Consider the following 13,814-nt stretch of genomic DNA (forward strand, 5'->3'; position numbering starts at 1 on the left):
ACAGCACAGCTGCGGACGCTTATATCAACAGTTAGGTAGGCCCTGGCTTCTCTCAATCGGACCTGTACACAAGCTGTAGGTGTAGGAGGCTTCATTCTGTCTGTCAGAGGGGTACAGGTACCTGGGCTGAGAGGCTCAAACCCAGGAGAATGGAGCCTCCTTATATGTGCTGATTGTGTGCCGAGTGTAGTGTGGCACAGACAGAACTGGTGTAGGAAATTTAACCAAGCCATTTTTGGAAACTGTTGACAGTCATAGGTCAGTATTCCCTGAAAGCTCAATGTCTGCAGCACAATGTACAACTGCTTTTTGATTCTTAGAAGATTTGAAGTCTAAACAAATATATACCTTTTGTTATAGGCTACTTATGAGAATCCAGTCTTATCATGATTGATGTTGGAAATAGGAGAGAACGAAACACGCACAGTGAAGCCATAAACACAACACTAAACTGCATCATGTTGTCTTTGAGCTGCAAGCTCTGGGGAGAAGTGTGTGTAGCAGTGTGTGTAGCAGTGTGTGTATCTGTGTGGGTGTTGTCTTTTTCTTCAGACACATGCAAGAAGAAGGGATGAAAAGAAAAAACAATTTTAATGCTTTTGATTTTGATGATACATTTCGGAATGGAAATCTTGAAACCTCTTGTATTTGTATTGTGTCATTTGCCTGTCATATTTGATCAAATCCTGTTTAATTTATAATGAGGTGTAAGTTAAACAAATTTGGAGCCGGGAACCATATTCCCTCATTACTGTCGGTTGTTTACTTTTTTCAGTTTCATGCACACGTTGCGCTGCTAACAATTCTCACTATAGATGACCAGTTGCGTATTAATCAGTGGCTGAAAATAGTCCTCAAAAAAAGCACTCCATTCCTCTGTTGGAGTAAAATTGACCTTAACTACATCAATAAACTGTTTAAGGTTATTGCTTAGCAAACATTTCAATAAATGTTTAATTAAATATTACTATAACCATATGCGTCATTTATACTGGGGACATGTCCCCACCACTTTGCATTAGGATGATTTGTTAAAAATGTTCTGAAAGTAGCTTGCACAAATAATTGTACACTTTGAGAACATGTACAATTGGGTGGACTGTTCACACTTTTTGGGAGTATTTCTGGTAACCAAAGTGCGACACGTTTAATATTAGTAATAATGTAATAGAGAGTGCTTGCAGTGTAGCATAGGGACTGCACACGTTTTCAAAAAAATCTGAAAAATGTCCCCACAAGTTTTTCTTACAAAGTGACGCCCATGACTATAACTACATTAGCAAGGTGTTCAACAACATGGTGTGAAGAGGTTTGCTCTTTTGTCGCCAAGAACAGACAGCCGTAGTCCATCTAATTCATCTTTTTATTGTGTAGTCGACAAGGGTTGCAGACAACTGGCATGAAGTACACAACTGTGTGGAATGATTTGTAACAAAAAACAGTCTATGGCTTACCGAGCACGACACTGAATCTATTTACAAACTCATATCAACTCACTGACAGTTTGAAAATTGGAGCAAAAAGCTTTTTTTATAAATATAAAAAGGGGCCACTATGGGCCTAAAGGGGGATAAAGTCTCTTTCACGAGACAGCTTAACACTCAACAGAGTTATACACATCCCATTTTCTGTTATGGCACCAGTATCAGAGCATGCCCTGGACGTTCCATCACAATGCTTCCTCTCAAGCAGGTTGAACAGAGCTAGTAGGCACTGAACCCAAAGTAGAATAGAATAAGGACTAAACAAATATAAAGACTACAAATTAGAGATAGATCTTGACTGTCACATGAGGTATTATGGATCAAAGCATTTCTGTACATTGTCTCATTTTCCTTGTTTTTTGGAATATTTCGGAAAATCATATGAAATTATAAACAAAAAAACAGATCACATAGAATCTACATAAACAAAACAAATGAGGATGTCAATAAAACAATTTTCTATGAGAAAATTCAAACCTAGAATGGCAGTATATTGACATGTATATGTATAAAAAACACCAAAAATGTAGCAGCAAACAACAAGAGAAAAGCATCATTTTTAATTCATTACGTTTTTTGTCATCTGTTTTTTCTTTTAAACACGTAGCTGGGATTCATTTTTCTATAGCAGCGGATTACAAGGAGTGTTTCTCTCCTACTCTCTATCCATAATGTACAATCAGAAACCTCGTGTACAGAGTTCCTACACACCGTGACTTCCAGAATACTTTTTGCAGAGAGCCTTCCTGCATTGACTCATGTGTCCATCATCACATAAAGCTCACATCAAGCTGGTGGTGGAAGCTGTGCTGTCCTGTGTAGGAACCCTGGAACTCTACAGCATTAAGACACCCCTCCCTGTTGAGCCTTCACCCTTTTGCCCCTTGTTGCCGCCTTTGCACCCCTCGGTTAGCTTGCCTGCTGTGCTCTCCACAATTTTTAGGCAAGTCCCCAAGAAACGAAGCCTGCGTCTTTTATTATTGTGCAAAATCATAGTCTCAACACTCCTCTTCTTTTTCTTTTAGCTTCATGCCTTCCACGATTCCATGAGCGGTATTTCAACTGAGGTAGCGTGAGCGAGGAGACGATGAAGAGCAGAGCAGAGTTTTAGTTGGAATCATATTTCTGGCTGCTCTGGAGGCAGATAGTTCAACAGGAGGTGGAGACACAGAGTCTGAAAACTAGAAAATGAAGGCTTAAAGAAACAATAAATAATATGTTTAACTATATAAAAGGAAGAATCATTTTGACTATAAAAAGAATACTCCTTTTGCTTGGACTGGACCTTCAGATTCTGGCTCCTCACTTGAATTTAGAGCAGCGTGTGGAACATGGGTTGAACTCAAACTCAGATTGTTGGCAGCTCCAGAAAGCCGTGGGCTCTGAGTCCCATGGCAGTATCAAGCAGCATTTAGTCTTGTTTCTGCCATAAAGCGCAATTCTTCTTCCATTAGATGAAAATATTCTGCAGCTGTCGCTCTGACTCTTCATCGCCAAGAGACCCCTGCTCCACCCCCCCATTATATTTTGTTTTACAAACGTAATCACTGTGATTTTTTAGGCGACCAGCAGTGCTGACCAAAAGTGCTTTTTTTTTTTTGACAGTTGGAATGGTTTCGGTTGAACTACACAGAGAAGAACAGCAGACTGTGGATGACTCTGCTCGTGGATCTCCTCCAGCCTCAACACCAGCAGGCCACTGAAACACAGCCTCTTACACTACACTTGGTTTAAAACACAAAAGCTTGGCAGAAAAGAGGTATAAAACTAATTGAAAAAATACATCTAAAATTATATATCATAAAGTGACTAAACATAAGCAAGCAGGGATAAATGAATGTTTGCACTGCAACAATACAAACATTGGAGCTTGGACAGGAAGTCAAAACATTAGATATACGAATAGAGAAATGAAAAATAAAAAGTCTCTTTAACAAAAGTCAGATTTCATATTCAGACCTGAAGACACAACAAGGTCCTACTGTACATGACACTTTGGGATGTTGGGTCAGCGGTCATTTCAAGATTCCTACTTTTATATGTGAGGGAATGAGAAAAGATCTACTAAATAGTTGTGTGGCTTCAGCTCCAGCCCACGCAGGCCATCAGCATTCCGTGTCTTTTTTCTTGTACATTTCTGTAGTGTTCATTTATTTCCCCAGAGAGGGAGGGGACACTGGCAGGAAATGCGACATGGGAGTTGTTGCAGGGCGGGGGGCTCGGTACCCTCTTGGCCGACGTAGCGGACAGCGGGCATGTGAGTGACATGTCGGCCATGATAGCAGCCCACCAGGAAGAAGGAGGGGGGGGGGGGGGCTGAGGTCAGCCCGCCATCTCCACCCTCTGTCGACAACGTTCCCTCCATCATCAGGTCATCACACAACACCTTGGTCAGTCATTTCAGATGTTGATGTCTCTGACATCTGTAGGGGTGCAGGACAGGTCCACGTCCTCGTCCACACGTTTGGTTTCCGTGGAGCTGCTGTGCTGCTGAGCCTGCCGCAGGCTGGACTCCAGCAGGGACTCGATCTGCTCCTGACACGACCGCAGGCAGTCCTGCAATCACAGAGGAAACACTGAGCAAACAGCTTCATACTACTAACAATCTGTGCACATACAAATATAGGTTTGGGTTTAGAACAATGTATGTTTGCATACCGGGTCACTGCGAATAACCTGTGACAGGAAGTTGGTGAGGTTCTGGGAGGACAAGGAGGCGTCGTGGCTCTTCAGGTAGAGACCTTGAACAGCTGCCACCACGCTGCCCGCCGCCACCATGGAGGGAGGACTGGCAATGAAGTTAACATCTGTGGGAACGGCACAAATCTGTTTGAGTTCTAATTGGCTACAGGAAAGATCAACTAACTACAGAGGAAACAGGGAATGAAATACTAAAACAGATCAAGAAGTGTAGAAAATGTATAAATAAGTCTCAGTATACTGAGGAGACATGAGCCGTATTAAGGCCGGTGTCGTACCTGTAGCACAGAGAGCCACGAAGGTCTGCGCGTGTTTCCTGAGGATCTGTTTGGTGGTTGGGTAGATCTCCAGCTTGGACAGGAAGTGATCGATGAAGTCGTGAGGCGTGACTGAAGCCAGGTCCCATTTCAGCTTCTTGAGAACCAGCAGCTCCATTTGCTGTGGATGGATCAGACCAGAGGCATTCACTCACACTGACCCACTTATAGTACACAACAATGTTTCCTCCTTTCTCATCATTTGGTCATTTGGCCTGCTAGCACCACTCAGTTCTTATATGTGGTGATGTAAGCTGTATGTGTATAGCTTACATCTCTGACAGCATCCTAGTTCATGTTACCAGCTGTCTTTGTATCACTGTAGAGGTCAAAATACCCCAGATTTCGGCTTTGTCAGTAATGCATTTTAATACATTTATATGCAATTTACGACTATTTTCGCGCTGTGAAAAGTGCTAAAATAATTCATATTATTATCATTATTAGTATGTAATTATAAAAGCTGCAGAAACAGATCCTTTTCCTTGATTTTTTTCAAACTTTTTGAAATGTGCTGCATACTTAACTGCCTATACGTATTATATATATGCACAGTACCATCAATAATAGTAAAATCAAGAAATATTTTAATAATATGTACAAATAAATAAAAGAAAATATATCAAAACAATAAATGCATATCTTTTTTAAGAATAATAATGTTTGTATTTGTTGTGTGTAAACACAAAGGATCTGTACATTTAAATATGATTATATTATGAAGTAACCCAAACATAAGCAATGGAAACAGCTGCACATACACAACATGTCACAGCAAACACAAAAGCAGAGTGTGTCTTCACTTCTTCATGTTCACTTTGTCATTGCCAACAGCCTGCACCTCTGTCTCACGGCCACTAGGTGTCGCTGTGAGTCAGTGCGTGTTTTGTTGGCAGTCACTGAGACCATTCATGAAATGAGAGAGGCCTTCCAGTCACCATGGGAAAGTCTCAGACAGCCATTAAGGCACTGCTGCACCAAACGTACATTTACGCTTTTTCCAACCCAATAATCTTTCTATGTCTAATCAATAACATATTTAGATTTTGCCATAATGCTGACACTGACAAATCACACAAAATGTGTGTTCTGGTCATGTGCTTTGCCCTGCATACTGCTTATGTAGTTTACTGTACATGTTATGCAACATCCATGTCTGCAGAAGTCAATTACCAGCAGTTCTCCAGGGTGCACCGAGTTGTCCGTGTAGATACACAGTTTCTCCGCCGTTAAGGGCACGGTTTCCTTCATCTTGGATGCCAGAAACATGCATGTAGCTCCCAACAGCTGTAGTCTTGTTTTCCTGGTGGCCTCCACTGATAAAAATCTGTCCAAATAGTTCATAGCCAGCGGAAAAACCTCCTCCTCACATTTCTGTTCCTCGCAGACCTAGGAGATGAGAAAAGCACTTAAGAGTTTGCTGGAAGAAAAATCCCCATTCACATGCATTGTTTAGTGTTGCCCGCCCCCCCCCCCCCCCGACTTTATCTTATTCCGCACAGCTGTTTGCATTCAATCGCCATGCTAGGCACAATCATCCAACAAATACATTAACAAGAAGTGAACATTTGATGCATGTATTACCTCAAGTTTGAGGTTTAAATATTCCGTTTGAATCGCTGTTCAAGGTAAAGAGAATTCACGTGTTGCATACAACATTCTAAATAATAATGTGTTTTTTGTATTAAAGTAAGTAGGCCTCAGAGTTCTGTAGTTAAAGAAAAGAGTGTGGAAATAGCGTGCAGTCAGTTCTGACGGAGACACAAAGGTGGCGTCGATGCAAGTTAGCCTCTGCAATTTCAACTTCGTCATCTTTTCATTAAATATTTAGAAATATTTAAAAATTACCAGGGTGTGTGTAATTATCATGTAAATGATCCCTATCATATGCCTGATCGGATGTGATTAGAATATGTCGAATTCAGACACATTTGAATTTAAAATAAATACATTTCTCTGACTGGTCTTCTTCACGTGCTGTGCGACACTTCCTCTCGGCTCTCCGATGCACAATTTCAAAAATTAAAACAAAATATAAAACTGCAATGAATTACATCCAAAAGTTCATGGTAATGTTAATAAACACATATTCTATCAAATCCGACTGTTAAAATGTATTTAATACTTTTGCCCTTTTACAAAATGTCCTTTTTCCGGAGCGACCTTCACAGAGAGCAGCGGCTCTTTAACAGCAGAACAAAGTTTTCCATCCGATTTCAGAGAAACACACTGCAGCAGACACTCTTACCATGTCCTGTGATATACATGCATTTCTAAACCATTTAACAGACTTACTGTCATTCTTCCTGATGTTATAGATTTTTAATGTTATTAAAATCCTTCTCATAACAAAGATGGCGCGTAACTGGCACGGGCCAGACTGCATACGTGTACATTGCTGTTATTTTGGAATATTTCCCCCATGTTATTACATTTCATAACCTTATGGAAGAAGCCGGCTAAAACATAATCAATACAAAATGTATTCATGGTGGAAAGGGATGCAGTCTCGAGGCAATATCTCCTCTTATAGCCGAAGGACCACCCAGCACTCATGAGGACTTCACAGCGTTTATGTAACATGCAGTAAATGAACACACATCAGCTTTAAACACCTTTCATCCTGTTCTAAGCTAACGTTATACACAGATAATAACGAGACTAGCAACAAGTAAGCAGCGGCACTGAAGTTGAAAGTTAAAGGGAAGTAAGACCCACCTCTAACATCCAGGTGGCAACTATTTTCCTCATTTTGGGCACAATTTCTTTCTGAACACACTTGAAGTAGTTGGGCGACGGTAGGTAGTTCTCCTCTGCTTTCAGCATGGTGTTCAGAACTCTGTCGTTCAGCAGGTTCACGTCCTGGTAGGCTCTCCTGATGGAGTCCACCTCGCAGCACAGCAGCTGGTCCTCCATAGTACTTCACCTAGTAATATTATCTCCGCCGTTTATTAAAGATTTAGTATCGCCCTATACAAATGTCCCTCTATTACTGAAGGAGCAGGCTACAGCACACAGAAGGATATATTGCTCTAATTTTGAATAATTTTAAATCACTTTCTTTCTCCTCGCTGCTGCTGCGAGCTGTTGCTCCTCCGGTGTGCGCGAGCCGTCTGAAGCTCAGAACGCTTCCCTTCGCGAGACAAAAAGCCCTGACTCGCGCACGTACTGACACACACACAGATATACACACATAGACACGCACACACACACAAAGTTTGTCAGCGAGCGCGCGCTGAATAGGAGGAGGTGGTGGAGCGCGATGACGTCAGCTGTTGTTAGGAGGCGGGGGGATCAAAGAGACTGGCAGTCTGCTAGGGAGCGCGCGAGGAAGGGATTCTATTATATACATATATATATAAGGAAAGAGAGAGAGGGGATGTCCCCCCCCCCCCACTCTCTGCCGCCACTGCCCCCTCCTCCTATAGCCTGGTAGCTTCTGAGAAGGTGGTGGGAGGTCCATGGCTCAGAGTCCCCGGTGGAGAGGAGCTGCTGACCGGGGGGAGGGTGGCAGCTTGGTGTCGGTAGGGGGCGATAACGGCTCACACCCCTTCTTCCTCCTTTTCCCCAACACTCAATGAAAGCTCTTTCTACAAACTGAGTGAACATGAGGTGAGCACATGGGACAATAGCGCAGTGTGAAACACACAGTGGGCTGCTGCTTTATCTATCTCCATTCATGTGTAGGCTACTCCAAATAACACAGGGGACAGGTTAGGATAAAGTCTCAGGATATGTCACAGACACAGCTACCTATTTACCCAGTTACCTGTCATTTATACATTAATGAAAGAAAGTGAATTGTTGTGCACCAGAAGCTCTGTAATGTAGTTCAATGAACATAAAGGTCACCATGTGGCTCCCTCACCACTGATCTAATGTGAGTCTGAGGTCTAAAAAGTCCTTGTTTGAGGACTGGTGAGTCAACATCTGTAAATGGGAACCCCACTGTTTGCATATTAACTTTCTGATGTCAAAAGGGGATCGATCTATGTTATAGATATATAACATATATAGATATATTTAACAGGAAAAATACTGGTTCAAATTACAACATGAAGGGAAAATGCTAAAGTTTAAAGTTCTAACACACACACACACACACAAACAGGAGGAGACTGGAGTTTCACCAATGGGAGGAATTGCTGTTACTAGGCAGATGTCGGCATAACTTTTCATGTGGAGAAAAGTTCAGTTGACATTGTTATTGATAACCCTATCAAAGTCCTTTGACGTAGTATAGTCATTCACATAATCAATATGGGCTTTATCTACTGACAGCACCGCTTTATATGGAGCCTACATCCCTGCTGCGTTATTAAGAATGAAAAGAGGACCGTAGCATATATGAATACATTACTTTGAAACACAGCTTATCAATCAGAGCATGAAGCCATGCATTGGGTTGCTTAAGTTAAAACCAGCATTTACTGTTCAGTTATGAACTTTTAATCTAGTTTCAATATGAATAGGAGCTTTTCACATTCCTGGAATTCCTCCTGAGCTATTGGGTAGACTACCGTAATGCCTGCAGAGAGTTAGTCCTCTGTGGAGCCTGCAGTCACAACACATCCACACTGTGTTGCTGTGAGGGATCACAAATAGTGGATTCATCATTTATCTTTAACTGAATTGATACTTCCAGATGTTTACTTTTCGTTGACCTTTTCACTTCACAAATGTAGTACAATGTAGTTTTGTTATGCGATTGAATCTTACAACTACACCTTTTAATTGTCTTCATTTTACGAATTGTGTATTACTCAAGCATGTTATCTATAGCATATGCATGTCAGAACAAGACACTGAGGGAACTTTTTTGTATCAACATCTCTTCTTATTTCATTGTTTGAACGTGTTTCCAAATGTGAGCAAGAGTGTTGTCAAACATTATATATATATATATATATTTATATATATATATATATTTATATATATCTTGCAGACACAGAGAGGGACACATCATTTGGACAGCTGAAGCCAACAGTAGTTCTGATCCACTTCATGTCACCTCATATATGACTTGTCTCTGTCTCCAGCCCCTCTCGTGCACAGACAGTTAGATAGAGGCTTTCTATGGGAAACAAAGGGAGCTGGAGCATGTGACTTTTGCAGTGAGGCTCTTCTAGCAGCTTTATGGTAACAGGGGAAGGAAGTGTTTAAAGGGACAGCGGAGAGCTGAAGTGAAACCAGCAGGGAACAGAGTGGCTGCTTCAGACTACTGATCACATTACCACAGAGCCCACGGCTGAGAAATAGATGATATGTCAGGAGGACTGCCATTAACGACATACAGGCCATTCCTTTTGGCCTGGTTTTCATTCACTGGCAGTGTGCTCATAAATGTTCGCTCCATTCAACCACTTGTCAACTAAACTACACAGCCTGTTTTTTCTTAATTCAGTCCCTTGATAAAAATGATAGATATGCGATATTGCGTTTTCACTAATAATCTAAAGACTAGACTAAATTCATTTCAGTTCATCATGTGGGGAACGTGGGTATCTGCACTGGTCCATCCAATATTTGTGAAGATATATCCGGCTGCTGAAAGCTTTAATTCTTTGACCGATTATATCATCAAATAAAGGCTTTTTAAAGTCTTAAACCAAGATAAGTGTTTTTATTTCTGCATAAAAACCTTTATCATCTGAACGGAACCGATCTCAGGCATCAGACTGTGTTTCAGAGCAGGCCTGTCCACATTTGATATCTCTTTGCCAACATTGTATGCAAGCTAATGCTGAAGTCAATGGTTGATTTAAGAGTTAATATCTCACCTATCAGGAATTTAAGTTTCCTACAGGTTACACTGCTGAAGTTTCACTTGGACTCCACAGATAAAGGCGTTCATCAGTGCAGCAGTTTAATTATGTGGAACAGCAAAGCACACTGGATTCTATCTCTGTGCCTGTGGTTGTTCTTTGTGACTTGAATGAGTGTCACCTTTCCCCATGTGTGTGAAAGAAACATCAGTTTTCATCCTCAAATGTCCTCAGTCTTACCCATTCACTCCCTCCATTCCACAGTCCTGCCTTTCATTCATTCACTCCTTTGGTTGGTGTGTGTGTGTGTGTGTGTGTGTGCCCACTCATCTCCCCCTTCTCAGACCCCCCCCAGATGGTATTTGTAACCCCCACTCTCCAATTTGACATGTTTCTTGGCCCTTTCTACACCATGGTTGTTTTAAGTTTTTTTGTCCATAACTCTGTATAAACCTGGTTGTTTTTACACCATACACCCACACAATACATACATATATTACATCATTCATGTAGACATGCTGTATGCTAGCAGCCCATAGCATGCATGCCTTTCATACCTGCATGTGCCAACAAGGTAACCATTTGCCTGTGATGATTAGTCACACCCTCCTTGGCTTTTTCTTGTCTTTCTTTGTATTATCTTTCTAATTCTGTAGCCACGTATGAACAAGAAATGTACTTTGATAACTGCCACAAGCAGGGGTAGACATTAAGAGTAAAACATCATTATCACTGGCCCCACCATTGTAACCACTGGCCCAAGAGCATTCGTCAAGAAAATCGACTAATAATTAAGAAAATGAACACATTGTCAGGTTGGGGAAAATTAGGACCCAAGTGCAGTTAAATTACTAAAAAGGTTTGGTAACAAAAAGCGAGCTTTATTAAAAAAAAGCCGAAGACAGGAAAAACAAGAAACTAATTAACATAAACAAAACCGGGGAGCACGACAGACAGGAATAAACTTACAGACGGGAACAGGCAGGAGACATGGACAAGCATAGACTAGCATAGGCGAGGCAGGGAACACGGACAAGAAGAGACCACAGGTAGCAGGGACATGAAACGACGACAAACAGACATGGAGCACAGGGGAAGACAAGACTAAATACACAGAAGGGTAATCACAGGACAAGACACAGCTGGGCAGGGGACGCAGAAACACAAGGGCAACAGGTGAACACAATCAGACACACCAGGGAAACTAACGACAGGAAGGCAAACACAGGAAGTAGGACCAGACAAGACACAAGGAGGAAAACATTTCAAAATAAAAAAGGTGGAAAATGAAAACAACATAAATCCAAAACCATGACACACATTTGTTGTTGCAATAGTAATTTATGCACAAACTACATTACTACTTGTACTACAACATTTGAATCATCAGTTCTTCCTCATTTTCCTCAATTGTTCATATTTGGTTTAATAAAATAATGATATTGTGGTCATTGTTAAAATCATTGCTATTATCCTTATTATGAGTATTATTATTTGTATAATGCGCTTTCTGCCTTCCTGTCATTATCAGGAGTTAGAAATATAATGGCTATGTAATAGCCTATTAGAACCTTCATTATATTCATATAATAATATTTTGGCGAATGGTTAGGTGGCGCGAAAGTCAGTAGTGAAGGAGCGCGCTCACGTGGGAGCCTGCTCACGCTGCGCTCTACTCCGCAGCAAACAGCTGTTTGCTTTTCACCCAACAACAACAACAACCGCCTCACGAAACGCTATGTTGTAGCGTTAATAAACGAAACAATTTAACAAAATTGCTTGTCAAAATACCAATACCACAGGTCAATTTTTTTTTTAAAGCAATATTTTTAGTGGCCCGAGCGGGCAAGTGGAAAGTACGTTATGCTGTACCCCCTGCTGGCCCAGGGTGTCTAAATAGTGCTTCTGGGCCAGTGGGCCATTTATAATGTCGAGCCCCAGCCACAAGGAATATGCTAGATGATTACGCGGCTTGGTTGAATATTTGACTTTGATGTGGCAATTTGGACATTTCAGAGGTTGTTAATACATGATAACCCACCACTGCTAAGCAAAATAATGACCGTTGCTAAGGAGGATCAAGGGAGAGAAGGAAAGAGGTTAAAGACGGAGTGCTGGACGTCAGAGGGATCACCAGAAGAAGACAGACAGGAAGTAAACACTAACCGGAACCCGGTATGGGCTCTGCAGTGTTTAGGACTTGTTAGTGGAACAGAAACTATGAACTGACTTGGACAGTTACAGAAAACCTCGATCAGTGCTGTCGTCATTTTAAATTACGTTGTTGTTGCCTCAGTTCTAGCTGTTAGTACGCCGTGGAACTGAGTATTTCTTTATTAGTGGAAGCAATAAGTCAAAACCAGTCAAGTTGTTTGTTTGTTTAGTATTTAGCTGTGTTAAGCGCCGGGTGTTCTTTTATCAATAATGAGCGCCTCCGTGCACATTATCCCTTACTTATTTCATGTTTCTCAGTTGTTGTGCCTTGATTTAACTCCTTAAAGCAAAGCCGTGTGTGAGTTTGCCACTGAAGTGGAGACATTTGTTTTCACTCTTTCTATTTCCAGCTTTGAAGTCCTGATGCCTCTCTATAGTCTCTGAATGACCTCCAGCTACACAGTCGGTATATATCTGTGCAAGGGCTTCCCTTCCTCCAGCCGCCCTGCAGAAGCTGAGTGAAAGAAGCAGGCAGAGAAAGAGGGCTCTTTCCTGTGAATGAAGCTCCTTTCTCTGTGAGGGCAGCTCCACAATGACCCTGTAAAGATGGATAGGGAGATTGTCCTGTGAAGTGATCCGCGAACACAGATAGGCGGGGGTCAATCCGGGCGTGTGTGTGTGTGTCCTGCACCACAACTGACCTGACAGCACCTCTGGTCTGGCTAGATGGGTGGGTTGTAGGGCCAAGGGCAAGGATAAGAGGGGAAAACCCAGCACAATGGGTCAGTGGGAGTTTGGCGGGGGCAGGGTGTGTTGGTATGCATGCATCCCATAGCACACACAACTGGAGTCTCCAGGGTGCTGCTTTGATAAGTATCTGTGAATGAGCCTCCTGCTGACTACTAGCTAGGCTTTGACCAGCTAACATTTGACATACAGTTTACCCAGAGGCTACAAACTGGCTGAGCATGGCTTTCCAATGAGGCTTTCAAACACATGTTCATCTCAATTTGACATCATTTATCTTTACATTTCATATAGCTAACTTTTTTATCCAAAGCTACTTACAATAACCATCAAGTTATAATCTCAGCAAACAAGAATCCCGAGAGTACGTAAGCTTCCAGTTAAAACCGCTGTGAGTGCTACTGTGTTTGCTTTTCAACACATCTTTGTGTACTAGTATAACCAGTGGTGAAGTAAGTAAGAAGTACAATTTTCAGGTACTTGTACTTTACTTGAGTGTTTCAATATGTTGCTACTTTGTACTTCTACTCACTTCACTACATTTATTTCATACCTTTAGTTACTTTACAGATGTAGATGAATGATGTGAAATATAATCAAGTGTTAAATCAGACTTTAGTTCCACCTGGAGTAAATTCACAAGCTAC

At 41.6% G+C, this 13,814-nt stretch overlaps 1 protein-coding gene across 1 annotated transcript; it reads right to left on the reverse strand.

Annotated features, from left to right (window-relative positions):
- Window positions 1–1,344: 1,344 nt before the first annotated feature.
- On the reverse strand, window positions 1,345–7,780 carry ccnd1 (cyclin D1). Its single transcript, XM_034148145.1, has 5 exons — window positions 7,220–7,780; window positions 5,675–5,890; window positions 4,463–4,622; window positions 4,143–4,291; window positions 1,345–4,040 (listed from the first exon to the last, which is right to left on the reverse strand). The coding sequence occupies exons 1-5, from the start codon at window positions 7,415–7,417 to the stop codon at window positions 3,885–3,887; spliced, it is 879 nt and encodes a 292-aa protein (XP_034004036.1). The 5' UTR covers window positions 7,418–7,780; the 3' UTR covers window positions 1,345–3,884.
- Window positions 7,781–13,814: the final 6,034 nt, after the last annotated feature.

Source organism: Trematomus bernacchii, unplaced genomic scaffold (assembly GCF_902827165.1).
Source record: "Trematomus bernacchii unplaced genomic scaffold, fTreBer1.1, whole genome shotgun sequence".
Taxonomy (NCBI): Eukaryota; Metazoa; Chordata; class Actinopteri; order Perciformes; family Nototheniidae; genus Trematomus; species Trematomus bernacchii.